This window comes from Hakea prostrata, chromosome 2 (genome assembly GCF_041222555.1).
Source record: "Hakea prostrata isolate BN-2017 chromosome 2, UWA_Hpros_2, whole genome shotgun sequence".
Taxonomy (NCBI): Eukaryota; Viridiplantae; Streptophyta; class Magnoliopsida; order Proteales; family Proteaceae; genus Hakea; species Hakea prostrata.
The window spans coordinates 10,243,622-10,264,729 of record NC_142601.1 but is presented as its reverse complement, the minus strand read 5'-3'; the positions used below and the strand labels follow the sequence as shown (position 1 = coordinate 10,264,729).

Genomic DNA, 21,108 nt, shown 5'->3' with positions numbered 1-21,108 from the left:
AATGAATTTGGACAACCAAGATAGTATTGGGGATTGAGATTTATAGAAATGAGGGGGAGGGAACTATGTATGTTTGTCAAAAGTCATATTTGCTTAAGGTCATTGAGAAGTTTAATATGTTGAATTCTAAATTTGTTATGGTTCCTTCGGTTGCACATTTTAAACTTTCAAATGATCATTGTCCTAAGATTAGTTTTGAAAAAGATGAAATAGCTAAATTCCCTTACTCTAGTCGTTTGGGATCTCTTATGTATCTCATGATATGTAGTAAACCTGACATTGCTCATGTTGTGAGTGTGCCTAGTATGTTTATGTCCAATCGTAGTAAGGAACACTAACTTGCTATCAAGTGGTTCTTGAAGTATTTAAGGGGTATTGTTAATAAAGGTCTTGTGTTCAAAAGCTCACCTTAGTTCTTGAAGGGTATACTAACTCTGATTATGCTCATAATCATTATCTTCTTATTTCTTTTTGTTATCTGTTAATTGCATTAGTTGGAAAGTACAACAACAGTTTGTGGTTGCCTTGTCTACTACTAAGACTAAGCTTGTTGTTGCATCTGAGTGTGTGAAGGAATGCATATAGTGTTACATAGTTTATTATGTGAATTAGGTGTTTTGAATAATAAGCCTATTGTATTTGTTGATAATCAAAGTGTTATTTTTTTTTTGTAAAAGCTCAGTTTATCATGATAGAACCAAACACATTGATATTAGCTACTTCTTCCTTAGAGAGAAAATAACTGATGGTGTACTTTTTGATTGAAAAAGTGAGTACTGAGCATAATCCTACAAATTGTGGTATAAAAGTATTGACTCTTTCTAAGTTCTTGCATTGTCTTGACTTGTTGAGTATTGGTGATGTTGTTTTCTAGTTTTATGTATTTTCTGCAGTGTGGAGTTATGTATTACTTTGTTTTGTTAGTTTATGGTGAGTGTCTTGTGGATTTGTTGTTTTTCAAGCATATGTTGCATTTTTAGGGGAGATGCTGCCCAAATTTTTTACAACTTTTGTTCATGCTTGTATCTAGTTTTGAGATGTGTATGCCTTACTTGTGCATGATTTGTTGTTCATGTTTGTTTTTTGTCAAAGTTATGAATACTTGAGTTATGGTTTAAGGCTTCTCTACGTATTGCATTTGTTTGCATTGTGTGCTTGCAAGTTTTATATTTTCTTTTGCATGTTTAGTTGTCTTAGGTATTTTCCATATTGTGTTGCATTGTACTATTGTTCTTTTTCCTTTGTTGTCTTGCAGGTACACTTGGGTAATGACAGTTGAAGTCCAATCACTATGATGAAGGATCATCTTACAGATTAAGGGGGAGAATTATTAAGAGCTAATCTGCAATTTCTTATCCCTTGGTTTCTTGAGCTGTGACTTAGGCATAGTTTGGACCATAATTAAACCAGCGCCATATCATCTGGTTAGTCTACACTATGTTGTTTGTTTCAGTTTTGGGGTTAATGTGTAATTTGGTTGGGTTATTATTCATGAGCTCTATTCTTCTTCTTCCTCACGAATGAGGGTTTCTCCAAGAAACCACCGATGATGTTGCTCCTTTGCAATGGATCGAAGTGTACAGATAATGTTTTCAAACGTGAAAGACGCAATTGCAATCGCCTAAACAAGGCTTCCTTTGATTGTAATTTGTACAGAGACTTGTAAAGTTTTTTACCCTCTTTATAGTATATTGGACTTCTCTCTTGAGCCCCGAAGACGAATGTCTTGGACCAAACTCCGTCATCAAACCCAATGTTAATTCCCTCTCTTTTCTTTGCAATATTCACGATTAATCTCAAATTGCATCAGCTTATGACGCACCATGGCATGTCAAAATTGAAGTGATCCCCTAGTCCTTCCAGAAAAAAGAAAACGAAATTACCGTAAACATCAAATCCCACAAAACGGAGGACCATTTTTATTTCAAATACGTATCCCTTCCAAAACCAAAACCTAGTTTGTAAGAAATCCATAAGCCTGCAGTCTAGAAGGAAACATGAAACTTGGCATCCAATAATCTACCTAACTTACTTGATGCCTCAACCTGTCAACCAAAATAAATATAGAAAAACCGCCAAATGGGTTTTCACTATGACTAATGAAAGGTGACTACAAGAGAGAGAACGTAAATTTATTTATTTTTCGTAACACGCCAATTTTGTGTAATAGGGATGGGGTAATATGTAATAAGAGGCAGGGCTACGAAATCTTAGATCTGAGAGGATACGAACTCTGACCTCCTTGGAATTTGGTTTTTTATCAACTAGACCACCCCATGGGGTTGAGAAGGTAAATTTAGGGGAGGGGAGGGGCGAAGATGCCTTTAGTAACAAAATGAAGACTTTATTCAAACCATGACCACCTATGAACACCTGCTAGCAAGAGGCTGCCCAACAGCACTAGGAGTTTTCTGCAGTTGCTAAAACAGGTTGGCATTGTGCTTGTTGGAAGTTGAAAGCTCAGTTGCGCATCCAAAATCAGCCTGTGCTCACTACTAGCAGTAAAAAGAAAAAATCAGGCACCAACTACCGTTGAGAATCCTTCTATATCAGAATGCATCAGATTCAAATTGGTGAAATGATGCTAGCAAGAATGCATCAAGTTCAAATTGGATTGCTTTACTGTTCGCTTTGAATGATATCCTCTAGCCCCTTAGCAGGCTACAACTTAAAATTATTGAGAGGAGCTTCTGCTTGTGAGTTGTGACAGCTGAAGGTTCACTTCCATGGATCACCCATTCAAGAGCAGGAAGCCAAACGAAGGCTGCTTCGGATTTAAATCCTGTAGTCATCAAAGCATCATCTCAGGCACCTTAACAAATAGCAGCAAACTTGAAGGACTTCTCCACCTTTTTGCCTCGTATGTTATTCACTGGATTTCCTTCATAGATCAATAAAATATGAAAACACCCAATTACGGACTGGGATTGTCTTTGGATTTTTTTTCTTTTTCTTTTTCTAGGTGAGCATCAAAATGTTTATTAATAAAAAAAAAAAAGGCATATTACAAGCTCAAACGGATAAAGACTCACTATAAGAAATTGACTACGACTCGGCTTCAAATTTGACAGTCGAATCAATTGTCAGATGTTACTACTCTGCTGTGCCCAAAGTTCTGCATATCTTCCCGCCTTTAGTAAGAGAGTTTCATGCGATCCCTGCTCAACCACCTTTCCATTCTCCAGAACTATTATCTGAAATTACAATGCAAAGAGTGAATAAAAACTTTACCCCCCCCCCCCCGGGGCCCTTTTTCTTGAATATGTGGAAGTTCAGTGCTAAGGGAAACCAAGAAAATTTCCAAAAAGAATTTACCTCATCACATTGCATTGCAGTTGTAAGCCGATGGGCAATAAAGATTGATGTCCTATTCTTTGACAGAGACTTCAAAGCATTTAAAATCTCTGCTTCTGTTGTACCATCTAGAGCACTTGTAGCTTCATCACAGAGTCTGAAGTATACAGGGGGAGGGGAAGATAAGGGCAGGGGGAAAAAGTTTGATGCATTCAAATTGATAAGCATTCCATTGTCATATAACAAGTAGGATGCACAGCAAAGTACTCAACAATCATTCACCCCTGAGAGTTTTCACAATACAAACCATCAAAATCTGTCCCCCAACTGAACTTGTAGCATAATCTTATTTTTACTAGTCAAGAATTTGGTACAAAGAGCAAGAAAGGAAATGACAACCAAGGAGAGACTTACAGGATAGCAGGTGCTTTCAAAAATGCACGAGCAAGTGCCACACGTTGCTTTTCACCCCCACTTAACTGTAAGGAACGCAGATTACTTTTATCAGTGACAACTCAAACACAGAGTAAGCATCTGAAAAGTAATCTGGCAAAAAGAGTTACATATTCCTAAGATCTCTACATCTTCTCTCTTTGAAAAATGATGGAATCAACGTGGAGAGTAGAAACTCCCTATGAGCATGCACATACACGCATGAATGCATGCAAACAAGGTTTAAAGTTTAGGTACCACATATCATGTTGTAGCATATCAAAGACACAAAACAAATATGGAAATGATCAACAAACACATGCATGTGCTCGGGATTCATGTAAAATACAGTTTTCAAGCATACACCTGATAATGAAATATGACAAATATCAGTTCATGCAATAATTGGTCATTCTTTTTACATAATCAAATTATGCTTAACAGGAAGAAAAAAAAATAAAAAGAGGGGGGGGGTGGGAGGGAGGTTATCTGCAACCTCTCCAAATCAAATTCGATCCATGATATGCATATTGTAAATCCCCAAAACTTATTGGTGAATTTAAGTTATATGATTTCTCCCACCTAAGGTCAAAGAGAAAAACAAGTTTCCAAGGCCTTTAGCTGCTCTCAGTTTCTATTCATGGTTTCCATGTTGCAGGTTTAAGGGGCATACCAAGTGTATCTTTTACTAGTAATGATCCATCTTGTTTTCCGTTTCAACCCCTAACATCAATTTAAGGAATAGATGAATCATTTTCTATTTTATTAATACCCACAGAACTTGACTTACCGCCAATATGGTACAATATGCACCAATACATTATAACCTGAACACAAAAGTCCTTTTTAGTCTCAAGGATGATAGATAAAAAATAGACCAATTAACAGGTTGTAATTCTCAGACCCAATAAAACTCAAACCAATTGATAAATTGTCTAGTTTCAGTTTTCCCTTTACTAGCCAGTCTATAAGCATGCATCACCAATATACATGGCTGTCCTAGTCTGGCTGAACCGCCCCTCCTGTTAACCCAGTGGAACCCTTGCCTATGTTGGGTAAGCTCTTTCCATCATAAGGTGGGTTCAGCTTGGGCATACAATCCTCACCATCCTACCTTTACCTAATTATGGGCAGCCCATTTCACATCATAAAACATCTAACCTTGAGTCCTCTTTCCCCAACTACAGTAGAATATTTTTCTGGGAAGTTCATGATTGTGTCATGCACAGCAGCACGTCGAGCAGCATCATATACCTGAATTTTCAAATAAAAAATAGAAAAATGTTTAGGCTACAGATAGGAAGTAGGATGATAAAATCAATAGAAGAACCCATCATTAACCTCTTCTTCTGTTGCTGAGAGGCAACCATAATGTATGTTGTGGAATATCGTATTATTGAAAAGTACCTGTAAGTACATGCATGATCAAATTACACTAGATCAAACTAATCAAATGTATTATAGAAACATGAAAATTTATACATTGAGCGAGTAATGAAAAGAGTTCATTTCGAAAGATGGCGAAGAGAAATCAAGTTATTCTGTAAACTTACAGTATCCTGGGGTACAACACCAATTGACTTCTGAAGACTGTCCAATGTTACATCCCTAATATCTTGGCCATCTATCTTGATCTGTACAGTGGTCGATTATGAGTGAATTTTTATTTTTATTATTATTATTTTATGGGGGGGGGGAGATGGAGATCGGGCGGGGGGAGAGGGATGAATAAATAATGACAGTACATCCAATTAAAAGTATATCATGGTAACTGTTATAAATTGAGCTTTTACAAAACAAATTTGCTACAAGGACAATTGACTCGCAAGATCAATAATCCAAAACATGAATAATTGATAGAAAAAAATTGTCAGGCTCCATAAAGAACTTAAATTTCAAAGATGAAACAAGAAAAAGGTTAGTTATATGTTTTAGCAGCACATAGTAAATTTTTACCATACCACGCAGGGGGGTTGTTGTTATTGAGTACTTTTTACCCTCCCATAAACTCTAATTAGTAGCATCAAGTAGGGAGAGGGTTATTATTGCAATTTTTTCTTCTACATTCTTTATATAAGAAAGACAATTAACATGGTATCAGAGCCAAAACTGATATAGCTTGAAAAACACACCCTCCCCTCTTTGTAGTTTCTCTAGCTATTCTCCTCTTGATTTCCCCCCCCCCCTCCCCCCTTTTATCTCTTTTCTATTCTCTTCTTCACAGAAGGCAGCACTAATGAGGTGATTGATTGATATAGTTATTGCCCTACTTATTACCTCAGTTATACAACGATATCAACACCTGTGTTCTTCTGCTGCCCCCTTTACAGGTTTGGAGTCTTCACCCATCTTGAAGATTGATTTCTTCGAAGTGCCTGGTCTTCCTTTCATTGGAAACCCAAATCAGAAAACAGGGACAGCATCTATCAATTTTCTTTTTCATAAAGAGCAGAAGATTTGTTGTCTGCCTCAGAAAACCATCATTTTTCAGGGTTTTGAGAAAACTTGAAATATTTATTTTTGGGAAAACCCTGGTCAGCCAAAAAAAAAAAAAAACAAACTAGGTAATTTAACCCAGCATCAGTATCTTTTTCTGGGAACTCTGTTTGGCTCATATCTCCTAATACTTGGGATTCAAGATGATATCTGCTACCTCTGTAACTGAAGGCCAAACACAGAATGAGTTCCTCCATAAGTCCATACGGTGCTTCAGTCAAACTTGATGGAAGCAACTATCTGATATGGTCAAGGTCTACATACCTAACTATTGCTAGTCGAGGTCTTGTTGGACACATCTGTGATGTCACTGGCACAACTGAGCAACTGTCTACTGAAGGACCTACTCAAGGTCATTGGATCTCCAATAACTCTATTGAAATGTCTAATTTACTTAATTATATGCAACTAGATCTTGCCAAGGGACATTAATTATTGGAGATTGCTTCTCAAAACTGCTGCCAAGGATATCTATGCCCAGGTTGGGAGTGACGATATCTGCTCCTCTGGAACTGAAGGCCAAACTCAGAATGAGTACCTCCCTATGGTACTTCAGTCAAACTTTATGGAACCAATTATCTGATATGTTCAAGGTCTACATACCTAATTATCGCTGGTTGAAGTCATGTTGGACAAGTCTGTGACATCACTGGCACAAGTGAGCACCCGTCTACTGAAGGCGCCTGCTCAAGATCATTGGATCTCCAACTCTGTTGAAATGTATAATTTACTTAATAATATGCAACTAGATCTTGCCCAGGGACATTGATTATTGGAGCTTGCTACTCAAATGTGGACTGCTTCCAAGGAAGTCTACACTCAGATTGGGATTTGGGAGTGATGCTCAACTGTATGAAATCCCAAAATAATTCAAGACACCCAACAGAAGGAATGCCCATTACCCAATACTGTGCTGGCCTTTGAACCTTACATGAAAATTTGGATTATTATTTTGAGTGCCACCCTAACAGTGTAATTGACATTGGTGCCAATTGAAAGCATGTAGATAAAATCAGAGTCAATAGCTTGTTGGCTGGTCTGAATGTTGAAAACAATCAGATTCATGTTCAGGTTCTCAGCAGATCACCTTTTCTTCTCTAGAGCAGTCACATGCCTTGGTAGATAGTGCATACTAACGACACTCAAGTGATGGGTGTAGAAATCTTATCAATCTAGCAAGGGAGGGCCATCAGAGTCCCACTCCCACCATCAAGGATATGAAGTTATTTTGGGTTTAAAGAAAAATGTTAATATTGATGTCATCACCAAACAGTTTGTTTTCATGGAAAGGGTGTGGTTGTCATTTGCTTATGAATGGATAAGGAGGTATCCGTCATTGTCAAACTGAAAAGGGAAGGTCAGCATCAAGTCAGCTAACAGGCAGGGATATGTCAGTTATCCAATAACAAATCAGAATCTAAAGGGAATCAACCAAATTCCAAGATCTTATTTTTCTGCTCTACATTGGCCTTAATGCCTTTATTCTAACAGATGTAAATGGCATGAGGGAGAGAAGGAACAGTGATGGGGAATTGGAAGAAGGATGACTGAAGGGTTGAAAATATGAGTCCAGAAGGGCCTGAACATCTGATACCATCTTCATCAACAAGTTCAGGGTACTTTCATCACCCTTTATCTTGAGGTGTGTATAAGAGATAAGAATGACACAACATATACACAATACAACAACAACAGCAACAACAGCAACAATAAGCCTTGTCCCAACTAAATGTGGTTGGCTACATGGATTCTTGCCTTCCAGTCAGTACTGTTTTGAAGTCATGCTAGATACAAGGCCTAAGCTATGCATATTCTTTCTCACCACTTCTCTTTAGGGTATCTTAAGTCTACCCCTAACTCTTCTTGTTCCTTCAATCTAGATTATATCACTTCTCCATACAGGGGCATTTATAGTTCTCCATTGAACATGCCCGTGCCACCTTAAACAATATAGGAAGAAGGAAAGATATCCCTTTTTTTTTCTTTCTTCTTCTTTGAGTCACATCGATTCTGCACTTGAATTGGGTGCAACCCTTTGGTGTTGCCAGCAGATGGTTCATGCATGTTTTTCTTATATCTTGTAAGTTGTAACCAACACAATTAAACATAGAAAGATGCAGTTGTATCGGTAGATCATATTTTAACCGTAAGAGAACCATAAAGGGAAACAGTAATATTGATTCTTACACTTCCAGCATTGACGTCAAAAAATCTGAAGAGCAGACGAAGTATAGTTGATTTACCTGCACATACAAGTTATGACAAACTCAAATGGTGAGTGAAAGAAATTAAGAATAGCAACACAAACATAGTTTTTATAGAAAGAAAAAGTTTCATTCATTTAGGCATGGGCAGAATTCTCCTTGCTTACTAGAAGTCAAGAAATGAAAATGCTACGGAATTAGTTACTTCCAATGTAGGAATTTAAAGTAATAAAAGGGGAGGAAGATTGGAAATAATCGCATTCATATTATTACAAGAAGTTTGATGTACTGGAAAGCACTTCAGTCTGATTGGCACACAGAGGAATGGAAGAGGAAAATTTAGACAACAGCTATCAGAACTATGCCTTTTTGCCAAATATGGGTAAAATGTGTAGCTGCGATGAGGTTATTTATAAGGTTGGCAGGCAAGAGAGAAGACCTTGAGGGACAGAAGGGCAGAATGGAAAGAGAATATTAGAAAGGCAGAAGGGCTATTATCTTGAGCAATCTCCACCTTCTATAAGCATTTTCTGTTGTACATTAAGGAAGGCACATAGACAATTAATCTATTTATTTTCTATTTTTGGTTAACGTTTAAACACCTTCTACCAAAGAATTAAATCAGAATTACCGAGTTATCATAAAATTTCATTCTAGGAGCACAGCATCAGAGGAAATCTTACAATTGAATTGCAGAATTGTCAAGGCCCATCATCCACCAAGAATATCAAGTAATCAAACAAATTACTGAAAAATATGTTAATTAGGCATCTAATATTGGCTACAGGGCTATTGGTCTGAAATCTGAAACTAAGAAAAGGTTAATAAAGACATTCAGCACTTTTAAGGCATTATGCCACCATCCCATGTATGATTACAAAGCCTATCCTGAAGTTTTCTCAATTCACTATCCTCCTAAGTTTTCAGTATCAGCAGTACAACCTAGCAGTACTGCAAATGGAATATCAGAAAAATCTTGCACATATGTGGGCGCATAGCACAATAGGAATACAAAAATTACTATTGTAAATAAAATTGCAGTGCCTTGATCGAAGAATCTTGACATCTTTTGATTGGTGGCCTAGAGAACTCCCCTGTTGAATGATTGATCTCATAAAGAAAGATGCAGAATTGCAAACCTACCATAGAGAGTAGGGGTCTGGGTTTTGTCTGAGTCAACGATTAAAAAGGGTATTCCCTTTTAGGAGTTTCTTCCCTTCAATATGGAGGTTCTTAGAAACTGCTTTTTGTATTTCATTTTTCCAGTTTTAATACAATCTACCTAAAAAGAAAAAAAGGGAATTGGAAGATTCGATGACCTTACCACTGCCACTTGTTCCAACAATAGCAACACTTTTTCCAGCTGGTACAGTGAAAGAAACCCCATCAAGAATCCTCCGTTTGGTCAAGTATCTGAAAGTTGAGAACAATAAAACAGAAAAACAATGAAGACCTGACCAAGTCAGTTATACATTTGATAGTTATCACAGTGTCGCCTATCCCTGCCAGGCCTCGAGGCACCTTTATGTGGATGTGCGCCATGGTTGCCATGGCAGCACCTAGCCACCTTGGTGTTGTTTCCTTTGTTTTAGATCTCCCCCCCCCCCCCCCCCCCCCCCAAAAAAAAAAAAAAAAAAAAAAAAGTGTACTAGGTCACTACTACTTTGACAGCTATCATACATCAGAAATAACAATGGAAGAATGACGAGAGAAAATATACTTTCTAATGAAAGATTTCTGCCACAAGATGAGCCACAAATAATTCTATCCCTCGGTAGTGATATTACCCATTGTTGCCACCTATACTAATGAAATAGCATCACACATACCTATTACTGAGGCAATAACATAAGAAACTGCACGTTTCATTATATTCAGTTATATGTTCTGTCAGTTATTTATATTTTGAACAATATTTTGGGATACCCTCTTTGGAAGCCTGCTTCCACTGTTTCTTTGTAATAAAACCCCCAGGCCAAAGACTAGTGGTAGGTCATCCCACACAGCCTTCTGAGTAGGAGAGTGTATTTTCGTTCTTTTTTAATGAATACTTCAAACAAAAATAATAGGAATAATTCAAATACAGTGACCAAATACTAACAAGCCTCCATATGTTTTTCTGATATCTAATTTTCTCAAGTATGGAACCTTCATATACAGTCTCCCTCGTACATAATGTGACTTCATTTTCAGACAGATCGGCTTCTTTTTTTCCATCAAGCATCACTCTCACAAATCCCAGTGAAATTATAGAGCACTCCTTCCCCCCTTCCACTCTTTCCCATCCTCATGAAATTACATTTTGTTCTTTCCCAACAAAGAACCAGCTATTTTCAAATATCATCATATAGAACTAAACTTAATTGATCCTCTTGCAGGCTCATGAGTCCACAGTCTATACTGTATCTGATACGATCCCAAGAAAATGCCACTCAAATTAAAACCTGAATATTGCTAAAAAATCAGGCCATTCAAGATAATACCTAATTTTAGGAAACAATAGTTAATAGGATGGATAAGATCCCCTCAAAGGATGGGAATGCTCTGACAAACAATTTAGAAGCAACTTAGGAAGCAGTGACCTCACAACCAGAGAGGTTAAATGCTTGCTTTGGTCTATTTTAGTGAACTTGGGGATTTCCCCAAGTTCCAAACCAAGCATATAAGAAATCCCCAAGTTCCAACCAAGTTCTACCTTGAAATTTAGCATCAAACTCTACACTTGAATAGGGATTAATTAGACTGACAAGGAAAATTGGGCACTGAATTGAGTCAGAGAGAAAACTAAGTAGGGGCCTGATATCAGATAAGAAAGGCACAGGACTTAGGTTAAGTATAGATAAATGGGTTACCTTTGATTCACCAAGATTTCAAGAAAAATACAAAAGAATTAGCAGTTTTATTGATCAAACTATAAGTGCAGATGTAGAAACGAAAACAGAGAACAGATTGAGCAATCATCTAGAAATTTAACTGAGATTCAATACTACCCTTATACTGGAATCAATAGAGACCATGAACTACACTAATAATCTGAGAACCGAAGACATACTTTCTAGAGGTAAAACAGAGCATGGGAGAAGAACTTGAAGTACTAGAACCATCACAGGTCAGATCTATAACCTACTATCTCACAGAGTCACTTAAGGTTTAAAAGCAGTCAATAATCTTAATTTAATAATATGAAGCTTGGAAGAACAGCTTGACAACTTATTTACAACCACAACAACAAGACTTTACCCAACTAAATGAAGTCAGCTACATGGATCCTTGCCTTCCAATCAGCTCTATTTGAGGCCCTACTAAATACAAGGCCTAAGCTTTGGATATCCTTTCTCACCACTTCTCTGAGGTTATCTTAGATCTGCCCCTAGTTCTTCTATTTCCTTCAATCTGGATTAAACCGCCTCTCCACACAAAGGGCATTGAAAGGCCTAATTGAATGGCCGTGCCACCTCAATCAACTTTCTTGTAGCTTGACAATTTATTTGTAATCTGAAATTACAAATCCTGTATCAACTAGGAAACTGGAATTCCAACTCCTACCATGAATGGGAGCCATTACATCCTGGCTGAAATTAAAAACTATGGGAACTACTACTACAAAATTTATTCTTTATATTATATTTCTTTTTGTTTTGGGGGGGGGGGGAGGTGGGGAGGGGGAATAGAAACAACTGACCAAAGCAGCCAAATAAAGAACTAACTAGCTCATGCAAACTTGAGTCTCGCCCAACTTCCTGGGATATTTTATGACCAACTCGACCCAACATAGGACCATGGATCAAGGTCCAGTGGCTGCCTTCTTCCTGTCATTGTAGTGTAACACTGTTTGCCTATTCACCATCCATACACAATACACAATTTACCAGCAATCCAGCTTCTTTCTTCTTCTCGTTTAGTAAAGTTATTTATTCATCAATTTTCCATACTAGAGGAGTTAAGAACATTGTCGTCAAGGTAACAAGATAAACCAAGATACCCAAGGCAAGACCTGTACACTACGCATAATTTGAGAACTGAGTTGGGAACCCAACTCAATCAGCGGAAAAGACCAAGTTGGACTGAAATCTTGGGAAGTGAATACACTTTGTTGTGAGTCAAAGCCAGGTTTTTGTGGCAGACATACAGTTATAGTAAAATACTGAGAGTTGCTGACATATTACTGAAAAATCAGGCATGTCAGTGAGATACTAACTCATTTCCCATCTCTTCCCTGAATCCCAAAAAGGAAAAGGAGATATTGGTGAATTCTCGATCTCCCATACCAATTATATTTCCCTATTGCAGATACAATTCCTTCATCTTTTAGGCCCAATATCTTGATGCATGAGGACAGGGATTACAGGACACCTTTTTGCCTTGGTAGCACCATGAGTCCATGACAACCATGGTCTTCAAGCAGCCTTAAGAAGCACAACGGTTCCAAAATAAAACAACATATAAATGATAAAACAGCTAAGAAGAAAGAGGCTAGTATTTACCCAAATTGGACATTCTCAAACTGGATGCTCCCTCCATTTAACTGTAAAGTATTTGCATCATGTTTATCTCTAATATCAGGCTTCTCCTACAGAAACAGCCATAAGAGATCGTATGCCCAATCAATAGGAGAATCCAACTCAAAATCTAAACCACTGGAACATTATCCGGGTAGCTCGCACAAAAAGTTACAGTAATGAAAAAAAGCATGATCCAATTCCTCAATGACGAATAAAGGTGCAGGAATACTATTACAAATAGATATATTGATTTCTAGCATCATACTGTTGCAGATAATCTGAAAAAATCATAATTTCCAAAGGAAGAAGCAAAAGGCTACCATACACAAGGTTTGAAGTATCAGTAACAGGTATCATATTAAAGGTTGATTTTAAGAGGCATATCATACTGTATTAGAGAGATACAAGCTACATCAAGAGATATCGTCAAATCCTTCCCGTGCTTGTTAGCTCAATGCTAAAAGGATTCTACTCAGTCAGCAGCTATACTGCCCTATTTTTCTTCAGTTTCCATTTCTGAATTCTAGTCCTAGGTCCACCTTTCCTACTTCTTCTAATTTCTAGACTTCAGTCTGATAATTTAATCTCTGATTCCAAAATTCTGCTAAGGCTTTAAAGTGTTGATGATGATTAAGTCAATCCATCCATTGATTCTCTTAAAACATGTAAATCCTGCTATTAATTTTCTATGTCGATTTTCGGTTTCCTAATTCTAGTTGGATTCTTCCACAAGTAACAAATTGACAATGAGGAGATATGTGCATAAAGGAGTCCATGAAAGCTACCTTGAGTATCTGAAACATTGACTTCAAGTCTACAAGACTCTGTCTTGTCTCCCGAAAGACACTCCCAAGAAAGTTCAAAGGAAGAGAGAGCTGGAACAGAAGCCCATTTACCATAACCTATCAAATAGATTTTGAAGATTATTGTTATATCAATCAATGAAAAACGTCATGGTTTAATATAATTGGTAAAGTATGACAAGAGAGACCAAGGAGTCAAATATTTACTAGATCACCAACTGTCATCTCGCCTTTCGTAATTCCATATGAACAGAACACCATTGCTGTTGACAAAGCTGTGCTAAAAATAGCATTCTGGCCAAAGTTCAGGTATGCAAGACTGTTTTGTGCCTTTAAAGCATCTTTTTCATAGCCTATATCATCACTATCATTAGTCAAGTACCCATGTAAGATCGTAGGTTAAAAAAAATTCCAGCATCATTAACAAGCATTACCCACTGAAACAATTAAACATATTCAGCTCTCAAAATTTTGGCAAAGAAGTGAGGTGACAATAAGATTTAACTTAAAATAGAATGGAATATTTTGGAATATTTTCTCACCATTACCTAGCATAAACGTATGACTACTTCAATTACATACTACAGAAAATAACTTCAATTTTCAACCAAAAGTATTTCTCACTGAACTTCACTTCATTTTCAACCAAAAGTATTTTTCACCTGCCACCTTTATTTGTCGTGGGGCCCTACCTATTTTCACTTCACTTTACATCTATAACACTTTCAAGCAAATATCACAATCAAAACTTTCTTTTTAATGCTCCCTGTTCATCTCAAGATTCTCAACACTACTTTACCTCTGAAAACCTTTATTTTACTCCTCAGTTAAACTGACGGGGGGAAAATCACATATTACATAACACAAAAACACCTTAACAACTCACTTTTCAAGAACTCTTCATATTTCTCAGCTTCATAAGCCCCATTGTTGAAATACTTAACTGTCTGCAGATTCAGTTAAGAAAAATAAAATAGCATCATTAACTCTACAAAAAGAATCTGAAATGCAAGGAATGAATTTTTAGTTCAAAAGAGATGAACAAAAATCAAATGGCGTAAAGAAAAACAAGCATTTTGAACTAACATCATAATTAATCAACGTATCAATTGCCTTAGAACTAGCATCGTTCTCAGCTTTATTCATGGCTTGCCTAAACTTAGTGCGCCACTGCAAAGAACAAGAACAGATAAGATACAGGATTTAATAATATTTTCAACCAACAACACTATCAAGAGATTGACTACTTCCCACAGACAAAGCTGATTCACCACCAGCCTTGAAAGTGTCAATAGATGGGCATTGAAATCTTACCTGGGTTACAATCAATGTAAACACAACGTACGCGGAAACAGAGAGGGATGTAATCCATGCAAACAATGATCCAAATTTGTATGCCAAAATACCTGAAACCATAAAAATCTGAAGAGGTATATATGTCATAAAAACAGTAAGCATGGCATCTAGGCAAACTAAGGCATGGGAGAGGCCTGGACTTAAGGCACCCAAAACACTTTCTGATGCTATCAATGCAACACTCAAAATTATTCTATGTGGCTGGATGCTAAGGTGGTTACCTAAGTGATGCTTTGACAGCTCCAATTAAAAACTCAAAATTATTCTATGTGGAAAAGCAGTAAATAATAATTGAGAAGTAAATAAGATAATGCCAGTAAGCTAATAGAGTCTGACCTCTAAGATGGTGGGAACAATATTGAATACCATTGTTAAAAGAATAAAGTCTATTGCTCGGCTGCCACGATCAATGATTCGATTCAGTGCCCCTGTTTGCCGACTGGAAATTCAGATGCAATGTCAGATAGATAAGTGAGCATCTGTGTAACACAGTACTAGATTTCAGCAAGGTCAAAGGAATGACTATTAAGTAAACAATAGATGGATGACCATGAAGAATGTGACTAGTATATAGTACAAACTCTGACATATCCCTCAGCAGAAAACCTATGCCTCTAAAGTTAATTAGCAAGGTTAACCTTATCACATTCAATATCAGCAAGGGGCTAGTAAGGGCTTCTGAAGAAGGTTCAAGGCTCCAAGAGGACAAGAGGAAGGTCAAGGTTGGAATTGAGATAGAGGTTTCAGGAACTCAAGAAAACCATGACCACCTACTTATTCTGCTGTTAATGAAAAGGAAAATGCTCAAGATGTAAAGGAAAAAAAGGAAAAAGAGGAAGAATCAAAATTTTGAATCTGATTGAAACTAAATTACCACTGTAAAAGTAAGAGACTTTATTGATATAACGTGTAGCCATCTTGAGTGTGTAGCACAATGGTGTCCAAAATTGTGTTAACTAAAGCAGATCAAAAAGTACCTTAGGTGATACTTGAGGTCAAGATCAAGCAAATGTGAAAACACCTGCACAAAATATAATCACTCCTCAAGTTAAACAAAGGAAAATATAACACGATACTGAGAGAGACAGATTCTTAAACAGTGGAGAATATGAACTAAATAGCTTGTTTATATCTATACAAATGGTGACGAAGAAAATAAAAGTATATGATATAAATTCAATATCACAAGTTAACAAAAAAAGCAAAATGTATTGCCTCAAAATGAGATTACATTCACATATGTGAGAGAGGGAGAGAGAGAGAGATCTAACTGTTGCAGTCATGGCTCCATAGGTGCTAAAAGAGGTAAAAAAGAAGAGTTGCAACTGGTTCCCAGAAAATTGATACCGTGATGTGAGACAGAGAAGGTTCTATACTGACCCAAACCAAAATCTGACAGATCGACATCCTATCCTCGCAACAAGGTTCAGAGAGAACAAAGATAAGAAGTCTATGGAGTATTAAAAAAGATGAATTTTGATGTTCAATTCGAGCTTATAGTGTAATCTAGGAGATCTGGGACTTGCTGGAGGAGAAAAAGATGGAATTTTTGCTGTAATATAACAACACCACCATGGCAGGTCTTACAGTTGTTCAGCGCTGAATATCCTAAACACAGAATGAACTGTATTTGATAATTATTAAGAAATTGAGAGGTGGAAGACTTAGAAAATCAGACAGCATGACATGAAGCTAGAAGTGTCTCGAAGTTCTCAAGTTCATAAGGGTCTGACATCATCACCAAAGGGAAGAAAGACACAATCAGTGATGTAATAGTATTTGATTGTCCTAACTCCCTGAATCTGAAAGAAAGACTCTTGATCAATGAAGTTTACAAAATTCATCTTTTCCATGTCACAGCAATGAAAAACATTCTGCTGATGCAACTAAGAAGTAAGGATCAAATAAAAATTCTTGAAGTTACTTCCATATAAGTTTTTGGAAGTAACACTGCACTGTGCCAAAGAAATTCATAAGAAATCGACGAGGCTTAATTACACCTAAAAATATCAAGAAACGGCAAGGGAAGATTAACTGAAAGTAACGAAGTAGCATCAAAGATATTCTGGTCAAGATTTATCATCTATTCATTTTGCTTGAGAACCTACATCCATACAACCTTCTCTGAGAATCCAAGGGGCAGCTAGTGAAACATCATGGTCATATCAGTCTAGAGGAGGTCCAAACTTGTCTGTTCGAAGAGTTAAGATAGAATTAAAACAGATCTACAATATTTTTTTCACATTTTTATAAACATAGTTAAGTTGCCACTCTTCTCTGCTCATATGGCTGTTGCCCTAGAACATGTCCATCGTGGTTACACTGAATCTTAGTTGACTGCTTTCATGTATTTCGTTATTTATTGATTTCTCATGACATTCCTCACAGTTTTTTCCATTTTAATGACACAGCTGAGATGTGCTATACTTCTATTTGAGGTATTGAAGATCCATTGCTGTTTAATCCCAGTATGATTAGAACTAGACACTCCTCTTCGATGTATCTACTTAAATACTTTTGTGTTGAGCCTATTCTAATCCTGGCATATCACCCTTATTATAAGATCATCAAAGGAGGGGGGAAAGAAAAGAATAAGAAAAAAAATTTATCTTTTCCAGTACACCTGTGATGCCCCCTATCCACAAAACTGTTTTCAGGTAATAACCCCACGAAGAACATGATAGAAAGAATCCATCTCAGAAATTAGAATACCAAGACTCGCAAAAAGAAACATTAAAAGTCGAAACTTATTACCAAGGGGAGGAAAATAGGCATTCTCAGATGCTGAGGTTATGATCATCCAATCTATGTCTTTCCCCCCAAGGCTTTGCATTTGACTGTTAATTGTAACGGACAAAAAATTTGTCATAGAGTAATAAGCTGCCAGTGATTTGGCTGTAAAGATTGCAAATCTACTTGCTTTCTATATCTTTTTCTCGTTTGGAAGAAAACCAAATAAGATTTAAAACAGCATCAAAATGTCTGTTACAGAGCAAGAAGTTGCATGCCTCATAATCCTTAGAATAAGAAGAAATTGTTCAGAATCAATCCAACAGCCATTCAAAGATATTGAGTTATATCGAGCTCTAAATTTCGGTTTCTTGTGAAACCTTGATACAATACCACTTTGTATCTGGTTCTCATGAAGTTTCAACATGTTTCGGTCATATTTCAATAAGTTTGCAAGTTCCAACCTACAACAACAACAAGCCTTGTCCCAACTAATGGGGTCGGCTACATGGATTCTTGCCTTCCAATCAGTTCTGTTAGAGGTCATGCTAAATACAAGGCCTAAACTATGCACATCCTTTCTCACGACTTCTCTTAAGGTTATCTTAGGTATACCCCAGGCTCTTCTAGTTCCTTCACTTTGGATTATATCACTTCTCCGTACAGGGGCATTTATAGGTCTCCGTTGAACATGGCCGTGTCACCTCAAATGACTTTCCCAAAGCTTCTCACTTATGGGAGCAACACTTAAACCAACTCTAATATGATCATTCCTTAACTCATCCTTCTTAAATTTGCCAATCATCCATCTTAGCATCCTCATTTCTTTTACACTGAGTTTATCTATATGATTCTTTTTTATAGCCCAACACTCTATACCATACATCATAGTTGGTCAAACGACGGTCCTATAGAATTTTCCTTTAAGCTTTAATGGAATCATGGTGGGAGATCTCACGATAGCGAGACAAGATCTCAAGCGAGATCGGGAGAGATGGGAGATCTCGACTCGAGATCTCGCTAACGGGACAAAATCCACTTGCTTAGGGGCTTTAAAAGCCCCTGTCTCGCTCGAGAGAGGCATATCTCGCCTCTCTCGAGCCTCTCTCTCTCGCCCTTCTCTCCTTTGGAAGGCCATTTTTGCCCAAAAAACTCAAATTTTGGCCGGAATTTGTTGGGGATTAAACATAGCAACATCATCAACTCATCTACAACAACAAATTCAAGCATATTTCAAGTGATTCAAGCCTATTTCAAGTGATCTTCAAGAAATGTAAGATTTTCCCCCAAATTTGAATTTTTTTTAAATACAAGGTTCTACAATGATTGTATGAGTGTGGTATAAATATATGTTGATGATCAAGCTTTGATCTACACTTTCATGGAAAAAAATTTAATTTTCGATATTATTATTTTTTAAAAATTTTCGTATTTAAATAATATATTATCTAAAAAATTAAAATTAAAGATTATAAATAAATACTTATGATATGAATGTGATTATTATTTACGTTAAACTACATTTAGAGGGATACAATCTCATGTATTAATATTTTGATTATCATGCTTGCTGTATTTATTTATTTATTTATTTTTAATAATTAAATAAAAAATTATGAAAAATAATATTTTATTAAAAAATTATCTTTTTTTTTTTAAATGATGCTAATATTATGTAGTTTATTTTAAAAATACAAACATGTTTGTTTGAGCACTGTATATATGTTATCTTAGAACAAAGTGTGTGTTTTATTGTTTTATAAATTGTTTTTACATGTTTTTATGTATCTAAAAATTATTCTAATGATTATTTGGGAACATTCATGTATGTATTTCAGACTTTCAGTGCTGTACATTTGAATCTTAAATGGCAACTAGTGGGAGTGGCGGCACTGGTAGTGGGACTCAGGACATTACTTGGCAACATGGGGATCCACTGACTGCTGACAAGAAGAAATCCCGATGCAAGTATTGCCTCAAGACTTTGAATTATGATGGTTCAGCCAAATTAAAGCAACATTTGGCTGGTGGTTACAAAGATGTTTCTAAGTGTCCCAAGGTTCCTTATGAAGTGCAAAAAGCAATTGCAGCAACTTTAAAGGGAGGGAAACAAAAAAAGGACAAGATGGCACAAAAGCAAAGGGAATTTGAGGATACAGTGCTATCTAGACCTATTCTTGATGTTGATGAGGAGTCAAGCGACGATGAAGAGAGGAGGGTTATGGGTGTTGAGTCACGAGCCAAGTGGAGACAGATGAAGGTTGCAATGGAAGCTAGCATACAGTCCTTATATGTTGAGAATGTGAGGCAATATGAATAGACAAGGGGAGCAGGTGGTTCGGGGTCAGGGGTATCCATGCCACCTAGACATAGTTTTCAGGGAACTAAAAGGATCGAAAGGAGGAGGAAGACTAGACATTATGATTCCACATTTGACCAAGACCCCTCCCTCTTCAACCAACAAGACATCTATCAAAGAAGCATTCCATATATGTTTGCTGGAGGTAGAGAAGGCAGTAAGGAGGAGGAAGCTAGGTTGGCAATTAGCAAATTCATGCTCTACAACAACATTGCAGCCAATGTAGCCAAAACACCATACTATTAGAGGATGATCAATGCAATTGCTAGGGCAAGTGTAGGGGTTAAAGGCCCAATAGCTTGGGAAGTAATGAATAAATATTTACCCAAGGTAAAGCAAGAAGTGGATGAATACATTGATTCATTAAAAGAAAAATGGAGTACATATGGTGTTACTGTGATGGCTGATGGATGGACTAGTCCTACTAGACAGTCCATCATTAATTTTATGGCGAGCTTAAATGGAAAAACATCCTTCCTTAAGTCAGTGGATGCCTCAGATAAGATCAAAGATGTTGACTACCTTTACAAGCTTCTTAGGGAGGTGGTCCTTCAGGTAAGGACAAAGAATGTTGTCCAAATTGTCACAGATAATGGTGCTAACTTCAAAAAAGCTGGTGAAATGTTGATGAGGAACAAGAGCAGCAAGATCCACCTCTTTTGGACACCATGTGCAACACATTCGATTGATCTTATGTTGAAGGACTTGGGGAAAAGAAAGTCAATCAATATTGTGGTTGAAAGGGCTAAAAGGGTAAGTAATTTTATTTATAACCATGGTTATGTGCTGAAGATGATGAGGAAGATGATGAGGAACCATTGTAAGGGTGATCTAGTCAAACCTGGATTGACTAGATTCATCACCAACTATGTAGCTCTGAAAAGCTTCCAGAAGAAAGTGGTGGGTCTACGGCACATGTTTGCAAGTGAGGA

At 36.9% G+C, this 21,108-nt stretch overlaps 1 protein-coding gene across 1 annotated transcript in view; it reads right to left on the bottom strand.

Annotated features, from left to right (window-relative positions):
• Window positions 1-1,929: 1,929 nt before the first annotated feature.
• LOC149023681 (ABC transporter B family member 25, mitochondrial-like) overlaps window positions 1,930-21,108 on the bottom strand; it is a 39,132-nt gene continuing 19,953 nt past the window's right edge. The window contains 17 exon segments of the mRNA XM_089144205.1: window positions 1,930-3,086; window positions 3,089-3,194; window positions 3,316-3,451; window positions 3,709-3,773; window positions 4,888-4,980; window positions 5,068-5,133; window positions 5,280-5,360; window positions 8,410-8,465; window positions 9,751-9,839; window positions 12,911-12,996; window positions 13,714-13,830; window positions 13,939-14,084; window positions 14,618-14,678; window positions 14,818-14,901; window positions 15,046-15,153; window positions 15,424-15,526; window positions 16,065-16,108. Of these exon segments, the coding sequence (XP_089000331.1) occupies window positions 3,046-3,086; window positions 3,089-3,194; window positions 3,316-3,451; window positions 3,709-3,773; window positions 4,888-4,980; window positions 5,068-5,133; window positions 5,280-5,360; window positions 8,410-8,465; window positions 9,751-9,839; window positions 12,911-12,996; window positions 13,714-13,830; window positions 13,939-14,084; window positions 14,618-14,678; window positions 14,818-14,901; window positions 15,046-15,153; window positions 15,424-15,526; window positions 16,065-16,108 (1,482 nt within the window). The 3' untranslated portion in view covers window positions 1,930-3,045.